Genomic DNA, 21,998 nt, shown 5'->3' on the forward strand with positions numbered 1-21,998 from the left:
ATGACAAGCTGCAAAATTAACTTGGGTAATGAGAATAAATGCAGATGGAGTCTGAAGGCTGTCTTTGCAGGTGGTGGGTGAAATTGGTTCCTGATACCTCTTTGTTGAACCAAGGAAAATGAATGGATGGTCTTGGTTCAGTTACAAAGTCATGAGTTGCTACAGAGCAGGAATTCCCCTGTGAGGCACACCTTTACTGCCTGTCTCAGTGGTGACTTGGAAAAATGTGGGCACAAAAGTTTGGCTGCCTTTTTGTACTGACAGCTGGTCCTCACCAGAGAGGGCTGGACCCTGAACAGGGTGTGAAGATTGCTGTCTTGCTAGCCCAGATGTACTGTGTCCTAAAGGGGAGTGGTGGTGGTGGAGGAGAAACTTTTGCTGGCTCTGCGGAGTGGAAAGATGGACCTGGAAGTGGTGAGCAGTCAGAAACAGAACCACTGTGTGCCTGAAAATAATGAATGAGGTGACACACTTTTAATGGATTACAAAGAATGGAGGGGACTTAGCTTTCTTTAACTCAGCAACCTAATTCCAGACCAAATCAGAATCATAGAATATCCTGATTAGGAAGGGATGCATAAGGATCATCAAAATCCTGCACAGGGGATCCCCAAGAGTTAAACCATGTGCCTGAGAGCATTGTCCAAATGCTTCTTGAACTTGTCAGGCTTGGTGCTAGGACTATATTCTAAGGGAGCCTGTGCCAGTGCCCAGCCATCCTCTGGGTGAAGAACCTTTTGCTGATATTCAAATTTAATCTCCTCTGACACAAATTGAGACCATCCCCTCAGGTTCTGTTATTGGTCACCAGGGAGGAGATCAGTGCCTGCCCCTCTGCTTCCCCTTGTGAGGAAGCTGAAGAACTCAGCACTCATTAAAGCATTCCCCATCTAAGGCTCTGCAAAGCTGCCAAACTGCTGGGCCATCCCTGGCTCTGGTCAAGTTGCACATCCTTTGGCCCAGGGGCAGTAAGGGGGTGTGAGATGCTATGTAATGTATTTCCACTTCTTTCTGGGCGCTGGACAGAAGATTGTGGAGCAGCCTTTAATTTTCTGGGAGCTCTGCTTTGTTCCTTCTTCCAGTTTTCTCATTTCACTGATTCTTTGACAGCCAGTCCCTTCTTGTTCTTGCTTGCTACCCTTTGGTCTCCCGATTTTCTCATCTCTATGTCCCCTTTCTCTTACCAAAGAGGCTTTATCTTTGGAGTGAGAATTTTGTCTAGTCCCTCACAATGCAATTGGGCAGGGCAGGACCTGTTAGCAGAGAGTGGAATTCTGATGATGTGAGACACAGCAGAAGCCAGTGCAGATGGTGTCTACTGTTACTGTACATCACACATGGTTACAAGAGAGGCTCTGGGTGGCTAAGAAGCTTTGGCAGAAGAGTGCAATCCCTGCTACTGTGACTAATGTGGAAATGGCAAACGCTCTTGTGCTGCTGCAAAGTGACTCACAAGATCATGGCACAGCAGATTATGCTCTTTGTCCCCAGTATATATTGTGACACATTGCCACGTTCAATAGCTCTGCAAACTGAAAGATTAAAGGGCAGGAATTAATACACAAAAAGGTCAAATCTCCAAAGGGGCTCAGACTAGTGGAAGGGGGAATACTTTTTGCCTTGTTATTCACTCTGTGGCAAAAAGTGCACTGAGGCATTATGTACTGCCTCATCTTGGAGAAGGTGAGACCCTGGCTTGCAAAGGTTATGACTGCTAGGAATGGTTTTTTTGTGCCACTGCATGGATCCATAGCCTGACCAGATTAACAGAGAAAGCTAATTCCTGCAGGGACAGGGGCTGTGATCAGAGCTCTGGTGAGTAGGGCTGTTCAAAGTATTCATCCATTTGCCACAAAGGCATGGATGGTTTGGTGATCTGACTGAAATGACACCATGTACATCCCTTCTCCAGTCAAAGGGAATCTTGGACAAAGAGCACAGGGGAAGACAGAAGAAAAAAAGAGTGGAATTACAGACTAAATACAATTACGTTATATGACTTGTTTTTATAAAGACTGGTATTCTGGAGTTCTTTGGATGCAGCATCAAAAATAATACAGCTGGTCAGAAAGGTGAACATGTAGACAAACTGCACAATTAATGGAATTTATTAGGGTCTGAGTGATATGGATGCCATGCCTTTAGAGACGTTCATTGTCCTGTTTTGCTATTTTCAGGCAACAAAGAATATTCTGCTACAGGCTGTAATGGTGTGAACCCACATTTAAGGGTTTTTTTTTGTGGAGTATGAAGGAGTATCTGGAAGCAATATTCAGGATTTAAGCAATATATGGCAAGTCATAATCATAGCAAGACTATGATTATGTACATAATACAGCAGCAGTCTTAGCCACTTTCAGAATGAGAGATACACCATAAAAGAAAGCTGTTTGGAAGATGTTGGCTTTGGATGGGGACTGTCATGATGTTCCCTTCTCTATAGTGTTAGTGCAATTGCCTGTTCAGCTGTAATATTTTATTTCTACCCTTGCATTTAGTGACAGAGCCATGCAGAACCACAGGGCAGTAAGAGATGCAATAGAGGAGAGTGAGAAAAATCCCATAATGATGGAACAAGCTGCCCAGTGATGAAAATTTCTTTCTAACCCCAAGCAATTAGTGGCTGGCTTATATCATAAAACATGAAGTTTTGTGTCCTATCTACATTTTTATCCAGTCTAATATGGCTGTGGATGTTCTCATTACCCATATAAATGTCTAATCCTTTTATTTTTCATGCTGCTAAGCTCCAGGACTGAATAAAGCCTGTGGCAAGGAGGGGAGGTTTGGAGAGTGCATAAATGCTCATGAGAAGAACACAATTAGATGGAGCAAACACGTGATGTGAGCTATGTGGACTTGCTTTCAGCATTTCAGGGACAGACAAAAGCATAATGAGAGGTGGGTGTTTGACCTGGCACTGTTCCCTTTACACCTCTGGTATAACTTAAGGTGTCACCACATTATGGGGAAGCTGAGCAATGAGAAAGGCAAATATATTGCTGAAATTACCCTGAGATAAATCCAAACTTTACACAGCTCAGACTGTTTGGATGTCAGCTCTACTGGCAGAAGGGAGTCTCTCTGCCTGCAGCAAAGAGGGGCAGGATGATTGTCACCTTTCTGTGTGTCAGCCTCTTGGGGTTTGTGCAGGGACTTATTGGGAATTGCTGCCTGAGCAAGCCTCTCTGAAACTCAGAGAGAATCAGATTAAGGCCATTGGCTTTTATATAACCATGGATGGAATGCCTAACATAATTGATGTATTCTTTAATTATGGGGGTAGTTGGGAATAGTAAGAAAAGCTCAAGTCATTAAGATTCACCTAGAAAGAACATATTTTCTCTGTACCCACAGTAATGGATCATCGAAATTGGCTAAAAGGATCTGAATAAACCAGAAAAAAAGGACAGGCATACATAGAAGTGGATGAATAAACAGAGAAATGATTGACTGGCAAACAGGCAAAGTGAAATAAATGGACAGAAGAACAGATGGCCATGTTTATATAACCTTAAAGACAGAATGCTTTCTCAGTGTTGTGGTTGAACTCACTGAACACACTAAGGGCTCTCTGCAGTCTTCTGATGACTCCAAAATCTCCCCTGTCCTTACACTGCTACAACACATATATACATGCCTAATTTTGAGTACAGTAAGTCCCTTGATTTTAATTCTGCTTAGAGGTGAACTCAGAGTCCATGTTTGCAAAGTGTTTGTTGGGAGGAGGATAATAATTTGTCAATACCTAGGTAAGGCTTTGGTATTTCTATACTATATGGTATTTTTCCTTGTAGCTCATAAATTTCCCTATGATGATGAATCTTCTGAGTTTTCAGGACTGGCTAAGATTGAAAGAATTATTTTTTCTTAGAGTTTTTGGGGCTTTTTGGCTGGAATATTGAATTCAGTATTTGATTTCCTAACAGACTAGATCAATCTATCAGTTCCCCAGGGTAAAATATTCCTTTGCCAGCTGGTGATTAGGATCAATTAGTAACATTTACTTGGATTTTTTATTGCTATGATTGTTACCATTAGTATGTGTACAGAAATTGTATAAAATTACTTTCTAGAGGAAGTGTGTTGGAGGAGAGAGGTATCTCAGGATGCTGAAAAAATGTAGGTGCACATTAAGGAATGGTAATTGGTAATTACAGATTTAGACTGTATGTATATTTGTAAATACAGGTATAGGGGCAGGTATGGATCCTTTAACCTCCCTCATCCATCTCTGACTCCCAGTGCTTGCGAAACCACTTCTGTAGTGCTGGCGTCTTTGAGCTAGGCACAGTGTGAATCCCAGCAGCAGTTCTCCTGCAGTGTGCCACCAAAGGGTGAGCCCGAGTCCATTCAGAGTCTATATCAATGCAGCTTCACCCCCCAGGCCTGGTAAGGCAGCAGGATTTTTGTGCAGTGGGCATTTTGGAGATCAACACCGGCTCCCTGCACACAGGAAGCCACTTGGGTCTGGGGCACATGGACCCTTTGGATCATCCTCCCAGAGCCATCTGGCTGTGGGGGAATTCCAGCAGGAGATACCAGTGCTGGGTGCAAACAGGCTTAGCACAGCTCCTTCAAGGCTGACCAGAAGCAAGACCTTGGGAGTCCTGCAGGGGACCTGCCAGCACGAACTGCTCGGGAGTCAGGCCAATTTTCAGCTGAAGAACAACATGCTGGTTGTCCTGACTGTATTCACCAGACATGCTATCCAGCAGACGAGCACTCAAATATTCAGTACACAGTTTTTCCACCTCCAACATGCCCTTGATGTTTATCATCCAGATTGAACCGTTTAACACTGTAGCTGCATAAGACACAATACACCAATAATGAGCCCTGCTGGTGCGGGGTGTAACCCTTCTGAACACGCGCCACAGGTTATTGCTGGGCAAAGCCTGTGGGTGTGGACAGTATCTCTAGGACTGAGGCAACAGGCTGTGGGCACAGGATTAGTCTGGCTTACCTGGATAAGGGTGAATGCCATTAGCAAACACGGCTTCAGCAGCTGGCTGCCCATTAGCCTGCGGCGGGAGGCCAGTGAAACCATTCACCCCAATTGGAGATGGGATGCTAGGCACAGCTGGTGCAGTTATGCCAGGAGGCGTGCTTCCACCTGAAAATGAGGAGGACACAAGGGCAGAGCTGGTGAGTACTGGGAACAACAACTTTGTGGAGAAAACTGCTGACACAACAGCTGTGACCACCACCCGCAAAAAAACCACAAACAAACACCCGAGAAATGAAAAAGCTCCCAAGCTGTTGAGCAAATAAATGGATTGCTTGCAGTTGCTCCCCAGTTCAGAAAGCACTCAAGACGAGCTTGAAAAACCTCCAAAAACCCTCAGCCCCAGCTTCCTACAGCAGTTTCTATCAGATTCCCTTTGGGTCTCTGTGGGTGTACTGATTTCCAGGACTGCTCTGTCTGCACTCTCTCATGAATACACCTTTCATGTGCAAACTCATTCTGAACTTTCTCAGCACCAGGGATCCTTAAAAGACTTGTCAAGTTTATTTGTAGCCTAAAGGTAGCCAGTGATACATTTTTTAATGTTACTGTTTGGTCCAAACTTGACTTCATACTGTTTTAACAGATATCTCTCAATGAACTGGGGCAAAATTTGGACCAAATTTGTTCCTTTCATGGAATCTTTTCTTTCCTTCTTACCAGATGCATCCTGTGGGGGACTGTAATGCTGCTATTTCAGAACAACCAATTTGTCTTTATGTTCTGAGTGGGATCTTGTCACCCACTGGTAGAGAATTCTTGAATTTCTGGGAAGAGAATTAAATCTGTCTGCTACCTCACTGACTTTCTCCTATGTATGTGTAAAATGACTGGACAGTCTGTTCTTCTTGCAACATGTTCAGGATGATTTCAGGGACCAAAAATGAGTTTTCAATGAGCCTGACATCATATTTTTCTCTTGCTAGGTGGCATGGGAAGTGAAACTATCTTAACTTCAACATTATCTTTCTGTGTCAGGGTATACTACTGATTGAAAGCACAATTTTTGGAGTTATCTATCTTTTAAACCAATTGCACATATTGTCTTCACCAGTGCAGCATTCAATCATGGGTTGGTCCAATAACACAATTTAACCACTGCTTAAATCTGTGTTGGTACTTTAAGAAAGCTGCTAGAGATGCATGAGATATTTTAATATGTTCAGATTTGAGTAGCCCAAAAAAAAAGGCAGTACTTCAGCTCATTTCTTATACCCTGAGCAGACAAGCTGCTGCTTCCCCTTTTCTTATTTAAATGGTGTTGGCCTTTAAAAATGTCCTCTGTGGAGGTACAGGGAGCCAGCAGTGGCAACTGAAGTCCAAAGGCAATGCTCTTAGCATATGCCATCAGCTTCCAAATCACAAAGGCTACTTAAAATTTCAGTTGCTTTTCTGGATCTCTCCTTTATTTGCATAGAAAATGTAAATAATTTTTTTTTCTAAAATTGCAGCAAGGGATTTGTGCTTGCTATTTTGTGCATGTCTAAGGAAGTTTAGGCATATTTATTGGAATTCTTCAATTTTCTTTTTATAAAGAACCCCCCTGGAGAGGTCAGATCTGTAGCTGGAGTAAAACTGGCATAATGCCACCATGGAAAACAAATGGTGGTGGTGCATGCCAGTTGTGGATTTCATCCCTCGTTTGAGGTCTCTTACTGTAGCCACACCAGGTGCAGATTTACAACAAGGAGAGAGAGGGACGGAGGGAGGGAGGCAGGGAGAGGAGGAAGAAGGAAGGAAGCCTAAATAAAATTTAATTTCTAGCTGCTCTCTGCAGGTAACAGAGTAGCAGACCCACTGCCAGACCCAATTTTCACCCAGATTGTTGCAGTGATGGGAGAAATGTAGAACCTGAACCAAACTCTCAGAAATGTCAAATTAATTGCCTCACAATTATGGACTGTTATGTGAGATAAACCTGACCCTTGATGGAAGACTGTTAAAATGACAGCAAACAGCGTTACAATTTTCTTGGTCTGAATTACCCATAGGGAGTGCTTATTGCACTCCAGTGACTGCAGTTCAAATGAGATGTCTAAGTTTTTTATGGTTAAAGCCAGGTGAGATGGATACTGTCTCTCATCTATTAGATTTACCTGGATCCAAAACTCTGAGCCCCTAGGTCCCATGGAAATGAATGAACCTATGGTCATATTCCCAGGAATCCACTCTGCTAGAGGTGGGATGCAGAGGAAACCAGCTGTATTAGGAGGGCTGAAGAAACCAGCACAGAGGCACTGTGCTGAGCAAATGCCTCCAAAGCCTCTAGGACTTCTGGGTTACCAGAACCTTTTTTCCTAGCACAATTTTTCTTTTGCTTCAGGAAGATCAAAACACTTCCTTTCTATTTTTTTTTCAATGTTCCAAACACTTTTTCTAGTGCCTGGTTGTTTTTTTTTTTTTTTTCCTCTGAGAACTTTGAAATATTTCATTTTCCTTCCAAGGCAGAAAAAAGATATACTTCAATGACTAGAAATCCTGCTATGAAGCAGAATGATCATTTTCCATTTGGCTTTCTGAATGCTAACAAAAGCTAGCAGGAGAATTAATGTTAGGCTTCAGATATCTCCTGGCTACTCAGAAATTGCTGCTAGTGTTGTAGGCTTGCTTGCTCAGACATTATGTGAAACATTTTCTATGCATCTTATCACATGCTTTGTGAGTGTTGTAGTAATACAAGGAGTAATTTCAAAGTCTAAACATTTCTCCTAAGGAATAATTGTCAATGGACATTTCCACAACCCACCACAGAGGTTTTTCATGAAGGAAGCTACTCATTCAAGGTAAATCTGAAATAATGCCAAAGTGAATAGGCTCTGTGATTGAAAATATGTCATTAGGAGAGTGCAAAATCGGCTGCCGTGAAAGACATCAGGGGATCATCTAAACCAGCATCTTATTTTCAATAATGACCAGTCATGGGTAATCCAGAAAGCATGTAAAAAACATGAGTTTCCTCTCCTCTGTTCTGACAGCGAGAGTTTAACAGTCCCCTCATCCTGTCAAACACTGGAATAGGCTGCCCAGGGAAATGGAGGAGTTGCCATCCCTGGATGTGTTTTAAAGACACAGTGATGTGGTGTTGAAGGATATGGTTTAGTGGTGGGCTTGACAGTGCTGGGTTAATGGTTAGCCTTGATGATCTTAAAGACTTTACAAGCTAAATTGCATGATTCTATGACTCTGAAAGGCACTGGCCATAGCAGAAGAGGAAATGATTGCACCAAAAAAGAGCTGGGATGTTTTTCATGGCACAGAACTTGGTGGGCACAGGACTTGGCTGCTGTACAGGTGTTCTCACAGCCATGACACAGAACACACTCTTTTCAAGAATTTGCTTATATATATTCAAAAGAGCTTGTGCTCTTTTGTGGGGGATCCATTGCACACTACTGCCTGGATTCAGCTTTCCAGACCCTGACAATATTTGAATTCCAGGCAGTCTTTGTTTGATGTTCTCTCTGCTCCCACCAACACAAAACAAATCTAGCTAATGCAAATATGATAATCTTGCCAGCAGCGGGTTTAAAGGGTGCACATATAATTAAGCCACTTTTTTATTTGGATTTGCAGTAGCTCCATCGACTTTTTGTTTATACATTTATCATTGTGTAAACATATATTTTGAAATGTGCAGTATAAGAGTTTTGAGTCAAGTGCTTTTCCTTGGGTCTCCATAAAGTCTTGTGGAATGAGATCTGTCTTTCTTACTCTCCCTTCTCTCCCCATTCCCTCGTGATATTCTGTTACAAATGGTCCTCTAAAGATGTACCTTTGAGTCCTCTGCCTCCCTACCAGACTCTAGTGTATTGAAAAGCTTCCCAAATCCTCACTTCTTTCAAGGTTTGGCCCCACATTTCCTGCTTCCCTTCCCCCCTGCTGTTAGGCCACATGTTATTCCAGGACTACCAGAGCTGATGATTCTTTGACCTGTTCCTGCCCAAATGGGAATAATTATGTTCTTCAAGACCCAAGAAAGACAGCCCTGTTCCTGTCTCAGGTTATTTTTCTGCCTGCTGAACCATACTGCAGCTCCTAGAATGGGCTTTTTGCAGCCTAGCTAGGTCCTGGGAGCCCTTCACTGGCTACCTGCCTCTGTTGCTGCAGCCAGAAACCCTCTCACTACACACCCTCATTCCAGGTAGCACCAGATGCCTTCCTTGAGTGCCTTCTGTCCAATTTCACAATAGGGGGAAATGCTTATGTGTCCCAAAGGCAAAATTCATCTTGTTGATGATATTGCATCTCAGCACAACCCTATTTTACTAGTCTGTGGGACAGCCTGACTGTGATAGCACCAACACTGACCTCCTGGGCATATATATGCCCCAATAAACCAGTGTAGGTCACTGTGGGATGATTTGTGACATTTGGAGGGTTCTTGGAGCTAAAGAGAAGTTGTGTATGGGATTAGACTGAGAAATGTCATAGAAGCACAGAATAGTTAATGTTCTCTCTAAGATCATTGAGTTCAACCACTAACCCAGCAGTGCCAAGCCTGACACTAAGCCATGTCACTAAATTCCACATCTACATGCCTTTTAAATAACTCCAGGGACACACACTTGTTCCCTGCCCTGGGCAGTCGGTTACAATGTTTGACAACCATTTTGGGAAAGAAACCTTTTCTAATATCCAATCCAAACCTCCCCTGGTGCCGCTTGAGACCTTTCCTCTGGTCCTTCTGCTTGTTCCCTGGGAGGAGAGCCTGATGCTCAGAGGAGGATCCCAAAGAGCTAACAAATCCTGCCAGCCGTCCTGTGGGACCTGGCTCAATTTCCCTGCCCTCTGCCCTCTCCAGCCCGCCGTGCCCGTACCTGAGGTTGGAGTCATGGGGGCGGCTGCCAGGCCGTTCATGTTCAGAGCCGCCATCTGCTGCATCTGGGCCGCGGCGAAGGCGGCCATGGGGTTCAGGTACCCGCCCTGCGCCACCGAGGCCATGATGGCCGCTTGCTGCTGCATCAGCTGGAACAAAGAGAGCAGGGAAAAAATATCACGCGGTCACTGGTGGGGCAGCCTGCGGCACCGGCTCCAGGAGGGCACCCAGGAAGGATGGGATGCGTCCCGATGCGTCCCGATGTTTTGGGGTGCTGGCACGCCACCCCAGTGGCACCCCCAATGATTGGTCGCTCTGCTCGCCACAGGGGCTGGAAGCAAAGGGCACCTTGGCAAATTGGGGTTTTTATGGTCCCCACCCCGCCTTGTGGAGGTCTCCTGTGACCTGGACTCAGCCCACCAAGTCAGAAAGGCAGAGAAAAGTGTTTGTACAGTCAAAACACAATATACCTGAGCAGAGTGGATTTGTGGCTTATGTTGCTTATGTCAAAATTCTGGAAAAGCCCGGAGGTTACTGGTGGGAGTGTATGTAGGAAAAGGGGATTTTTTCTGCAAAGCAGAAATTTTGACCAGTTGTCTAGGGATAATCTGGGTTTTTTTCCACCTGTCAGTGACAAAAAATGACTTTTTCTGGTGCTGCTTGGAGGCTTCAGCTGGGTACCGAGCAAAACCACAACTGAAACTTCTAACCAGATCATAGCACCGATTTCCAACACTATCAGAGACCCCCAGAAGTGCTGTACTTCACTTCACTCCCTTCTCTTCCCCAAAGAGAAGGTAGATCCCCTGTTTTAGCAAGATTACATTTGTCTCAGGAGAAAACCCCTTCCCTGTGGTTTTGATCTGGGTTGATCGTCTCAGTTAATTTTTTCTAGGAAGTCAAAACGCTGCTTCTTTCAGGGCACCTACAAAAGTCAGAAATAAGGAACCCAGGTTGTATTTTCAGGCATCTGGGGCTAAAAACTTTGGAGCAGAATGCTGGTGAATGTTTATGAAGCCTGGGAGTGCTTTTTTCATTAAAACAAGGCTTTGTAATCCTTATGTTATGCTCAGAGCCCAGCACACAGCTGGTGCAGTTCATGTGGACAGTATGGCTGCAGAGAGATTTTAAAATGGTCCTGGTGTGAAGGATAAGACAGTTTGGTTGAAGCTGTTTCTTGTTCCCTTCCCTGGTGTTGTACAAAGAGCCAGACAGGGTGGGAATGTCTGAGTATCCAATCCTCAGCAGTGACAATTTCTGGGTGCTTAGAGAAGGTGTAGGGGGGGTAAAGAACACGTACAGAAAGTTTGGGAAAACTGTACATTCCCAGTCTCTGGTAATCTGTGACTTGATGATAATAGTGGAAAAGAGAAATGTTTTTCTGTGGTGATTTTAGAAGTGATTCATGTCTTTGCTGTCTCCAAAATTGGAGTAACTCTCTTTCACTGCTCTCTCTGATTTCACTCTCTCTCCCATCAGGAAATCACCCTCTGATGCTGTTCTTTAAGCACGTGGGACATGCTTCTCAGAATTAAACAGACCTCAGAAGTCATGGCAAGGAACAGACTGTTCCCTTCTGTTCGCTTTAATATTGAAATATCAGCTAAATTAACTGTTCTTACACATGTACACTAAAACAAACCCTTGAAATCACTGCACTCATTCAAATGCTGAAACTTTCCCTGCCACCATCCATAAACGGTCCAAAGTAAGGGGTGCTCTGACAAAATCCTGCTGAATAACTATGCACAAGCTATGTGAACTTGCTTTGGTTTCTCTAGCAATAAAATGTAACACAGGATGCCTGACTCCACACATTGTGAGATCTACAGGTGAAATGTGTTCTACTGGATTTCAGTATTATTATTTTTTGAAGCCTAATAAAGATTGGTGGCAAAGTGGTGGCTTTCCCTTCGATGGTTAATCACCCTGTTTTATTTTGCCCTGCATAAGGCACTTTTACATTTTAATTAGTGATATTTTGCTCTTTGCAATTACTGATGGAGTAATTAGATAATCTTTTGTATTATATACCATGTTGATTCTTCTTTAAGGAGTACATTTGTTCTTGGGCATCATCTGAGTTTATTCTCCAGAGGAGGTACTGAGCAGGCAATATTAGAAGGTATGCCAAGGAAGTAAAGGAGGAAGGGGAATCCATCCACCCATCTTTGACACTGGACTGACTCCAACACTAGGTGTGCTGACTCACATCTCATTTTCTGTTCTGAGTATTTTTGCCTGGGTGGTACCTAAAGATTTGTTCTTGTTTTCAAAAATATATTTTTCACATATTTGTAGCTCTGTAGATTTTTAATAAACAGTTTTATAGCCTCTAGCACTTTCTTACCCCTTTTCACTTTGATGTGGTAAAAATCCTAACCTGTGACAGGGGAAACTAGATCAGGTGCTTCTGCTACAAAGCAGAGATGCTTGTGCAGGGAATAGTCACCCAATATCTATTATGCTCAGTGCTCTGTGGATGAACTCTCTGAGATGTCTTAGAGACCTGGGAACCCCTCTGAATGTTGAAATGAGCCCTTCACATCATGACCCAGAGGACACAGACCTCTCTGCAGCCTTCAGACCAAGTCAACAGGGTAAAAGTGGGGTTGCCTGGAGCTGGAAGGAACAGAGCATTCCACACCTGAGCACAGCTGTGCACCCCAGCTGATGGCTTTGCTTCCTTGGCTGGAGAGGTGGCCTCAGCCAAGGCCCAGGAATGTCTGGACGTTTTCAACCCTTGACAAATTTCCTGCTGAACTTCTGAGGTCACAGATCCCATTTGTGCCCATGCCACTCTGTTTGGAGGTGCTCAGGGGCAGAGCTTAGGGGAGAGGAAGAGGGGGCTCCTACCCAGCCCAGTGGTTGATGGTCAGACCTTGGCTGAGTGCAATGGAAGCACGAGGGTGGGAGGACAGGAATTCAGTCACCTTGAAAGGAGCTGACTGCACAAGACCTACCTGCCTCCCCCTCAGGGTGGCTCTAGGGAAATTTACAGGAGGAGAACAAGTCCTGTTAGGGTCACCAGTCTTCCTTCTAAAACCTCCAAGGCATTCCCAGTGAAAGTCACCCCACTCCTTCCCCAGCTCCCCCTGAAGACAAATGTCCCATCCACTCTCCTTTCACTTTGAAAGAGATCCAGTGCATGGTCCCAGTTAATAAAGCTGTAGAAAGTGAGGCAGTGACCCCACCAGAGGCAAATCAATAGCAGCAGGGCCCCTGGGTATTGTGTACTTTAAAATATGCCATTTGAAATGCAGATTTTCCCTGCCTGGGCTGGGGCTACAGAGCACTAATCAGGAAGGCAGCAGCCTTATTATCTCAGACTGATCCAAGGGGACAGAGAGGAGCTTTTCCCTCCCTTAGCTGAAAGGACGTACTTCCTTCTGCTTCTCTTGCTTCCTTTGCATGACCTTTGCCTCAGCATTTAGAGCTTTTCCCCATCCATTTTAAGGATTCATTCCTTCTTTCCTGCTGTCTTTTCTGTTGCTCAAATATTTATCTTCTGAGGAGACCAGGAGGTGCTACCAGACTGGTTCCTGCCCTTGGGCAGCACCCCAAGAAATAGGAACATGCAGTCACCATCCCAGTGCTGGGAACAGGTGGAGAGGCCCTGGAAAAGCCATCTAGAGCATGGGAAGGGGTGGCAGAGTTGTCTGATCAATACAGACACGTGTAAAGGTTTGTCTCGCCCGTCTTTTTCCTACTGAAAGTTGCAATGGTACTCAAGGGCAGGAGATAATGTCTTTTTCTTACAGGAGGAACAATTGCTTGGAGGATGAAGGAACTTTCTCAGAGCAAAAAATCCTGCTAGAAATAGGAAAAGCACAGCCTGCCTTCCCCATCCCCCAAAAGAAATGTGTGTGAAACTGAAGAAGGGGAAGAGGAGAAAGGGGGATTATTTCTGATGAGCTCTTTCTGAAATAGCGTGATCATTGCCCTCCAGTCTTACTCTGAACAATGTGATGACCTTCTCTTTTTTTCCAGTGCTATTTTCTATCTTTGTGTCTGAACCACACAACGCTTTGTTTTACTTTTCATATTCTTCATTCAGCAGCAATAAAAATAAAAATAAAAATAATAAAAAAAAAATAATAATAATAGTGCAGTAGTAGCAGTAGTAACATCATTCCACACTTCCCACCTCTAATGATCTAGACAGACTTAGCTAATGAATCCTCATGGTAGCCCTGTGATAGAAAGAGGTAAGTAAAGCAATCAATCAAGCAGTAATATGACTCATATTTGGTAAAATTGTGTAATTGACAAATTCATGTCTGCTATACCTAACTGGCTAATCAGGAGTTAAATCTAAAAATACTTTACAAGCCTTGAAACAAACAGAAGATAATTGGTAGAAAAATCAGAATTGTCCTTCATACTACTTATGTTTTCTTGGAAATAGAAATTTCTGCTTTGAAAATAAAATTTAAATATAATTAGGATATTAAAAAAACCTAAACAAATATGCAACACCAGGATTAATTTCTTATTGTCTTTCCAAAGTCTGACACACAATAACTTGGGTTCCTAACTTCCTGGGAACTTTGGAAAATCCCCCAAAATCCTAAAAAAATTTGTATGTAGAGCCCAAATCTTAGTGTTCATTATTTCTAGTATTCATTATTAGCTGGGAGCTGGTGGTAAGAAATATGGTAATATCCCTGCTAAAAAGTATTATGGCTTCAAAAAGCTTCCTCTTCTGGAACGGATAAGTGCAAATAATTTGCATAACAGGTACTATTTACCAAATATACTGTCCCATTTTGGTAATTTAAATATATTAACTATTATATCCAGAAGGCAGCCTACAGTCAGTAATTTTTCCCTGATTTCATAGGGCTAGCTGATTTTTTTTTTAAAGTATCTCTCCAAAATAATTTTACAGTCCAAATTGAAGAAATATTGGAAGAAGCAATTCTTCCTGTCAGCATTACCTCAGATCATTTAGCACAAATATCCTTTCATCTCCATGGGAGCTGGACAGGGAGGCAGAACAGGGCGCCCAGGGTTTTATGGTCAGTGTGGTGGTAACTTCTGCCCCAACTTCCCAAGGAGACCACTTAAGGTGATGTCTGAGAGTTCTGCTGTGCTGGATATTCCAAATTTTTGCTGCAGTTATTGTCTGCAGTTCAGGAGCAGCACCCGTTTGTACCTTTTCAGAGTGAGGAGAGCTGGGATTTACTGAGAAAGGACTTGTTCCAGACCAGAGAACAAATGTCAGCATTGCCTGTGTTGTCTCTTTCCCAGCCTGTCTGTTTTTACACACTGACTCTATGCCTATCCCCTGCTGCAGGATGCAATCAGTCCCATGGCTGGAGTTTGGCCAGAAGACTGTGGCTAACAGTCCCACCCCATTTTTTATGCAAACTTGATTTATGACTTTGATCTTATCTTAAATAATTTAAAAATTAAATAATTTATACTGAATCTGTCACTTTCCAAGGCTCTTTCCTTTGTTCTTGCTTTGCTCTTCTGCATTTTCCCATCTCCCTCACCCTTTTTTGATCTGTGCACATTTCCTTTCTGCATGGTGAGGCATCACTGACATGAGACACGCACTAAACACTCCTTGCCCCTTTTATTCAAAGAAAGACCTGCAGGAACTGTAGCTTATTTGTGCCAGAACTGTACAACCACCATTCACAGACAGTTTTGATTGTCACTGCTTGTGATTTTGGGCTTGGCTGCCCTGAGTAGGTGTGCTGTGCTCTGTGAAGTGGAGAGTGTGCCTGCAGGTTCTTCCTAGGCTGGCAGCAAATCAAAGGTGGTGCCAGGCAGCATCACTCTCCTTCTCTCCAGGCTGAGTCCAGATCTATACCTCAGCCTGGCCTTAGACTGCAGAAGCAGCTGTCTGTACGCAGCTGATGTAGATCCACAGTAACCTGACAATGAAAAGGGCTGGTGCCCTGTACCCTTGTGAAATAAAATAAATAATTGCTCCATAAAAGGGGAAGTTAAATGAGTATGGGAAGATATTGCTGAAGAGAAAAAACTGAAAACAATCAAAAAACCCACCCTGAAATAAATTAGAGTAGGGGCTCTGGGAGCTTTAGGAAGCTATGAAATCTGATTTGCCTTGAGCTGCATACAAAAGAGGTGAGGTAGGTCTGATGTGACTTTCTGTGCCACTGAAGACAGAGTTGGTGCCAAGCTTTGGTTCAGCAGACAGAGTTGGTGCCAAGCTTTGTCTGGGCTGCTTGAAGGTGGCACTTGAGGAGGGGATAGAAATCCACACACAGTGGAGAACTCCCTTTGCTTCCTCATTTTTTTGCCTCTGTGTCTGAGGCCAGATGGCTGCTGAACCCCAGGACTGGTTGCTTGGCTGAGACCATGGCTTTTATCAAGGTTAAAGTTGTTTAAGTTGGGGCTGAGAGGGTTGGCAGTGTGCAGGAGCAGGGAGAGCTGTGGCATGGCCATTTGCTGGGCTGTAAGGGAGGTAACTTCGGGAGGAGCTGGGGCCCAAATCTGTCCTGACAGCAGCACTAAAGTTTATCTGTCAAACTTTAATGGTCTGAGACCCTTGCTGCCTCTCCTCAGTGGGGCTGCTGGGTTGGCAAAGCCATGGCTGCCCACCAATCTATCAAACAGCCACACCATGGGGCTCCTGCTGCACTGACCACCTTGGCGCATCGAGGCTTTTTGGGAGCTAATCCTGTCACAGTGATGTGCAAGATGCTTCTCTGGGGAAAATTCAGCAAGAAACTGCAGCAACGGGGCCCTGAGCAACCGCCTCCATGGGGACGGACCATTAGAAACTATTGAAAAACCACCGTCATGGGATTGCTTGGGAATTGTTATATAGAGACATCAGTCAGGTTTGGACTGCTGGGGGATAGCTGGGAGGACAGCTCTCAGAGAGCCTGATGTCTCATGCTTGTGGTGGCCGCACTATTAAGCATTGAGGCAATTCTTACACTTACATTACTGTCACACCACTCTGAGAAAGCTCATGGAGAGACAATACAAGAGAGAGCCGTGTCCCTGAGGGAGGAGAGAAAATAAATAAATCTGATCATCAGGTTTATTTGCACGTGAAGAAACAAGATCAGGGGGCCAAATAATTCAACCAATGTCACGAGAGTTGCTGGTGGCAGTGGCATCACCAGTCATGACAGTCGCGCTCCTGATATTTCAGCTTCCCTCCTCTTGACTTGCCTTAGCTCTTTGACTTCAGGCTGAGTAAAACTGCTGTCTCCCTCTCCCTCTCTGCTATCGATTCCTCCATCTCCTGCTGGCATTTGCGAGGTGCCAATCACCCTGGTATCTGAGAGCCAGCAGTCCGGGCTGGATTAATCGGGACCAAGGCAACGTCACAGAGCCCCGGCTCTCCCTTCCTTCCCTTTCATGTGAGCCTGTGAGATGGAGCAGATAGGGAGGCTGATTGAGAGACAGCCTCTGAGCACGCTCTGGGTCCACAGGCGCCACACAGAAATGTGATCCCATCATTTAGACAGCTCCCAAGTCCCCAGGGTAATTGGTGTCACCAGCTTGTCATATCCAATGGGTCAAGATCTAAAACTTATTTTTTTCTCCCTTATTAGCATTTTTATCAGAAAAATAAAAAAAAGAATATGGGTCCAATTCTGCTTTCACAGAAATCAACATGAAAAATATCCATTTGTTTCAAGTGGATGGGAGAAGACCAGAAATTGTTTTTCCTCTTCCTTCTGCCCTGATTCCTCACCTCCCCTCATACTACACCTGTATTATCTGGTGAGAAACAGAGGAAACTTTTGTGGTGTAAAGGTGCAGACTACATCCTCTCATATCAGTACAAACCTTGTCTGGAAATTAGAAGAGTTACTCTAGATTAAAAATAATGCAAGAAGAGTTTTTGGACCAGGACATCAGGACAGTGGTGTCTTTTCCATCTCTCCAGCTGCCTGACCAATGTCTGTAGAGTGACACTGAGGCCACTTCTCCTGCCTGAGAACCTCAGCAAATGCTTGTCCCAAGCTGTCAGTGGATTGCCTCCTGTTAATTCCTCTGATACATGGTGGCAAAGGTGCTACAACCCTCTGACAGTCTGCTGGCCACTGACCTAGGCTCATTTGGGATTTACTGTCTCTTTTCCTCTTCCTGCAGCCTTCTCTGGCCAGGGGGAGTGTTAAACACAGCCAGGCTGAATAGGAAGTTGCTCTTCTATAATGTGAGGAAGGGAGCAGAGGACAAAGGAAGAGACAGAGACTGACTTTGACTAGGAATAAAAATGAAGATAGCAAAATGGAAGTAAAAATAGAATTTTTCCAGAAGAGAGAGAATAAAAAATCCAGAAGGTGCACCAAGAGGTGCGGCTGGAAGGAGAGGAAGAGCCTCAGTGGAGCTCTACAGCACATCCTCACAACTCTGCATGGCTCACACAAGGGTTAGGTTGGGTTGTACCAAGTGCTCAGTGAGGCACAGGGCTTCCAGAGAGGAACAGAAATGTCAAGACCTTCAAATTAAAAAGAAAACATGGTGATCTGATGGGAAATACTTGGTGCCAACACATGAGAAAGAAACAGTCAGGGAAGGAAGGAAGTGGCGGAAGGAAGGAAGTGGCGGAAGGAAGGAAGGAAGTGGTGGAAGGAAGTGGCGGAAGGAAGGAAGAAGGAAGTGGCGGAAGGAAGGAAGTGGCGGAAGTGGCGGAAGGAAGTGGCGGAAGTGGCGGAAGGAAGTGGCGGAAGGAAGTGGCGGGAGGAAGGAAGTGGCGGAAGGAAGGAAGTGGCGGAAGGAAGGAAGGAAGTGGCGGAAGGAAGGAAGGAAGTGGCGGAAGGAAGTGGCGGAAGGAAGTGGCGGAAGGAAGTGGCGGAAGGAAGGAAGTGGCGGAAGGAAGTGGCGGAAGGAAGGAAGGAAGTGGCGGAAGGAAGTGGCGGAAGGAAGGAAGTGGCGGAAGGAAGGAAGTGGCGGAAGGAAGGAAGGAAGGAAGTGGCGGAAGGAAGGAAGTGGCGGAAGGAAGGAAGGAAGTGGCGGAAGGAAGGAAGTGGCGGAAGGAAGGAAGTGGCGGAAGGAAGTGGCGGAAGGAAGTGGCGGAAGGAAGTGGCGGAAGGAAGGAAGTGGCGGAAGGAAGTGGCGGAAGGAAGTGGCGGAAGGAAGTGGCGGAAGGAAGTGGCGGAAGGAAGTGGCGGAAGGAAGGAAGTGGCGGAAGGAAGGAAGTGGCGGAAGGAAGTGGCGGAAGGAAGTGGCGGAAGGAAGTGGCGGAAGGAAGTGGCGGAAGGAAGTGGCGGAAGGAAGTGGCGGAAGGAAGGAAGGAAGTGGCGGAAGGAAGTGGCGGAAGGAAGTGGTGGAAGGAAGGAAGGAAGGAAGGAAGGAAGTGGCGGAAGGAAGGAAGGAAGTGGCGGAAGGAAGTGGCGGAAGGAAGTGGCGGAAGGAAGTGGCGGAAGGAAGTGGCAGAAGGAAGGAAGGAAGGAAGGAAGGAAGGAAGGAAGGAAGGAAGGAAGGAAGGAAGGAAGGAAGGAAGGAAGGAAGGAAGGAAGGAAGGAAGGAAGGAAGGAAGGAAGTGGCGGAAGGAAGTGGCGGAAGGAAGTGGCGGAAGGAAGTGGCGGAAGGAAGGAAGGAAGGAAGGAAGGAAGGAAGTGGCGGAAGGAAGGAAGGAAGGAAGTGGCGGAAGGAAGGAAGGAAGTGGCGGAAGGAAGGAAGTGGCGGAAGGAAGGAAGGAAGGAAGGAAGGAAGGAAGGAAGGAAGGAAGGAAGGAAGGAAGGAAGGAAGGAAGGAAGGAAGGAAGGAAGGAAGGAAGGAAGGAAGGAAGGAAGGAAGGAAGGAAGGAAGGAAAGAAGGAAGGAAGGAAGGAAGGAAGGAAGGAAGGAAGGAAGGAAGGAAGGAAGGAAGGAAGGAAGGAAGGAAGGAAGGAAGGAAGGAAGGAAGGAAGGAAGGAAGGAAGGAAGGAAGGAAGGAAGGAAGGAAGGAAGGAAGGAAGTGGCGGAAGGAAGGAAGGAAGGAAGGAAGGAAGGAAGGAAGGAAGGAAGGAAGGAAGGAAGGAAGGAAGGAAGGAAGGAAGGAAGGAAGGAAGGAAGGAAGGAAGGAAGGAAGGAAGGAAGTGGCGGAAGGAAGGAAGGAAGGAAGGAAGGAAGGAAGGAAGTGGCGGAAGGAAGGAAGTGGCGGAAGGAAGGAAGTGGCGGAAGGAAGGAAGTGGCGGAAGGAAGGAAGGAAGGAAGGAAGGAAGGAAGGAAGGAAGGAAGGAAGGAAGGAAGGAAGGAAGGAAGGAAGGAAGGAAGGAAGGAAGGAAGGAAGGAAGGAAGGAAGGAAGGAAGGAAGGAAGGAAGGAAGGAAGGAAGGAAGGAAGGAAGGAAGGAAGGAAGGAAGGAAGGAAGGAAGGAAGGAAGGAAGGAAGGAAGGAAGGAAGGAAGGAAGGAAGGAAGGAAGGAAGGAAGGAAGGAAGGAAGGAAGGAAGGAAGGAGAACCTTGCGGTCATTGCTCTGGAAGGAGTGTTGGCACACCAGAGTGTTATTCCTGAACTGGCCCTACATACCTAAGGCAAGGTTTGGGTCTGCCATTCAGGAAGGTGCTACTCTGGACAATGTATTCAACATCACTTCCCTCCTGGGCAAAAATCGTGCAGTAGGCCACAATTTGCCATCAAATACAAGAAGCACCTATATACACTGTCACTGCCTGAAAATCAGCTTGAGAGAAAGCAGCCAAAGTCACTGGGAAGTATTGTGTCTGCCTGCTGCAGGCATCACCTCCACCTTCCTCCAAAATATCTGGCAGAGAGCCCAAGTTACCTGATTCTGGTCTTGTCTTGCAGATCCTTGTTAATTTTATCCTAATGAAAACAAGTAATTTCAGAGTCATCCATTTAATAATATCATAAAGACCCCAGCACCTGTACAGTCAGATCATCTCAGGTTTGGTATGCCCACAGGAAACCTGAAGTCAGCACAAGAGGATTTTTCCCCAGTCTGTTTCAATCATACTGTTTGAAGCAGCAGGATTTTGTGTGGGGATATGTCTGTGTGCACATTTTATTATTATCTACTATGCTTTGTGAATCTAAAAGTATTTCTCTCAACAGCTGCTGTTTTGTCCTGTGGTCACTCCAAAGGTACCCATGGTGATGCAAGGTGCAGCAGGGTAGTGGTGATGTGAGGCAGAAAGCTGGGATAACTGGGATAAACTGAGCAGGCTTATTTTATCCAAATCCTCAAAGTGTAGTTGTGTTTTCATTCCACAACAATGGCTTAGCCCCCTAGTAGGTGTTTTGCATAGGTCCACACATGACCAAAAGTTACTACTAGAGCTGTCTATGGCACCTAGGAGACACCTGGGAGATTTCCAGAGCCTACCCTGGATGGCATGGCTAATTTTTACTCCCATCATGTAACCAGTTCAACAGATAAGCCACCTCTTCCTCCTCTGCTCAGGTTTTTGTCCATTCCCACGAGTTTTTGTGCATTTCCAGGTGATACTTCCCCCTCCCATGAGCGTGCAGAGAGCTGCTGTCTATACTTACTGCCTGTGCATAGGCTCCATAAGCTCCAAACTGGATGGCCATGGGGTTGAACATGCCCATTTGTCCTGCCATTTGCTGCATGCGCCTCATCGTACGCTCCTTGTCCGTGTCCGCAAACTTCACCACCAGGCTTGAAGAGGCTCCCTGCAGCACAGGAAACAAAAGGAGACACACAGGGAATGAGCCTGATGCACAGCAGCTCATCACACACACCTAACACAGATTTGGTAGAATCCAGGTGCTGATGTTTTCCAGGCAACCTATCAGGCTGTGAATTTTGACTTTTGCAAGAGGGTGAGAGCATCAGGAAGTAAAGGACCCTGGAGGGTGAATGCCAGCAGCCTGGCTCCTAGTTTCCAAAATTCCAAAGCTTCTAGGACGTAATTTATATTTTCTCTGCAAAAGTTGTTGCCTTATTCTTTCAACCTTCAGGCCCAGAATGTTGAATCAGAGAACAAAGACCTGGACACATTGCAGGGAAATGTAGTAGGCTTTGCTGCATGCATGTGGTGGGATTTGTAGACTGATTTGTTTTGGTAGAATGTGTGAGGTCTCTGCATTCCAGACCCCTGAAATGAATCACCTTTCAATGCTGTGTCTTGTAATCCCCAAGTCCAGTGAGAAATCCTTGCCCAGCCTTGGAGACAGGAGTCAGTACGCTGGGCAGGGTGTATGTGTCATCATGAAACAGCATCTCTTCAGCACTGCCAGACTAAGGGAGCAAAAATAGTGCTGGA

The 21,998-nt window shown here is 45.3% G+C and overlaps 1 protein-coding gene across 16 annotated transcripts in view; it reads right to left on the reverse strand.

Annotated features, from left to right (window-relative positions):
- The window catches only part of CELF4 (CUGBP Elav-like family member 4), a 713,388-nt gene that overhangs the window by 75,725 nt on the left and 615,665 nt on the right, over positions 1–21,998 (reverse strand). For all 16 annotated transcript variants that reach the window (XR_013180024.1, XR_013180022.1, XM_077171756.1 and 13 more), the window contains exons 6-8: positions 21,262–21,405; positions 9,826–9,973; positions 4,967–5,116 (exon numbers count right to left, since the gene is read on the reverse strand). Coding sequence is in view for 14 of the 16 variants with exons in the window: in XM_077171756.1 (XP_077027871.1) it covers positions 4,967–5,116; positions 9,826–9,973; positions 21,262–21,405 (442 nt within the window). In the remaining 2 variants the exon portion in view is untranslated. The remainder of the gene's footprint in view (positions 1–4,966; positions 5,117–9,825; positions 9,974–21,261; positions 21,406–21,998) is intronic.

Source organism: Agelaius phoeniceus, chromosome Z (genome assembly GCF_051311805.1).
Source record: "Agelaius phoeniceus isolate bAgePho1 chromosome Z, bAgePho1.hap1, whole genome shotgun sequence".
NCBI classification, from domain to species: Eukaryota; Metazoa; Chordata; class Aves; order Passeriformes; family Icteridae; genus Agelaius; species Agelaius phoeniceus.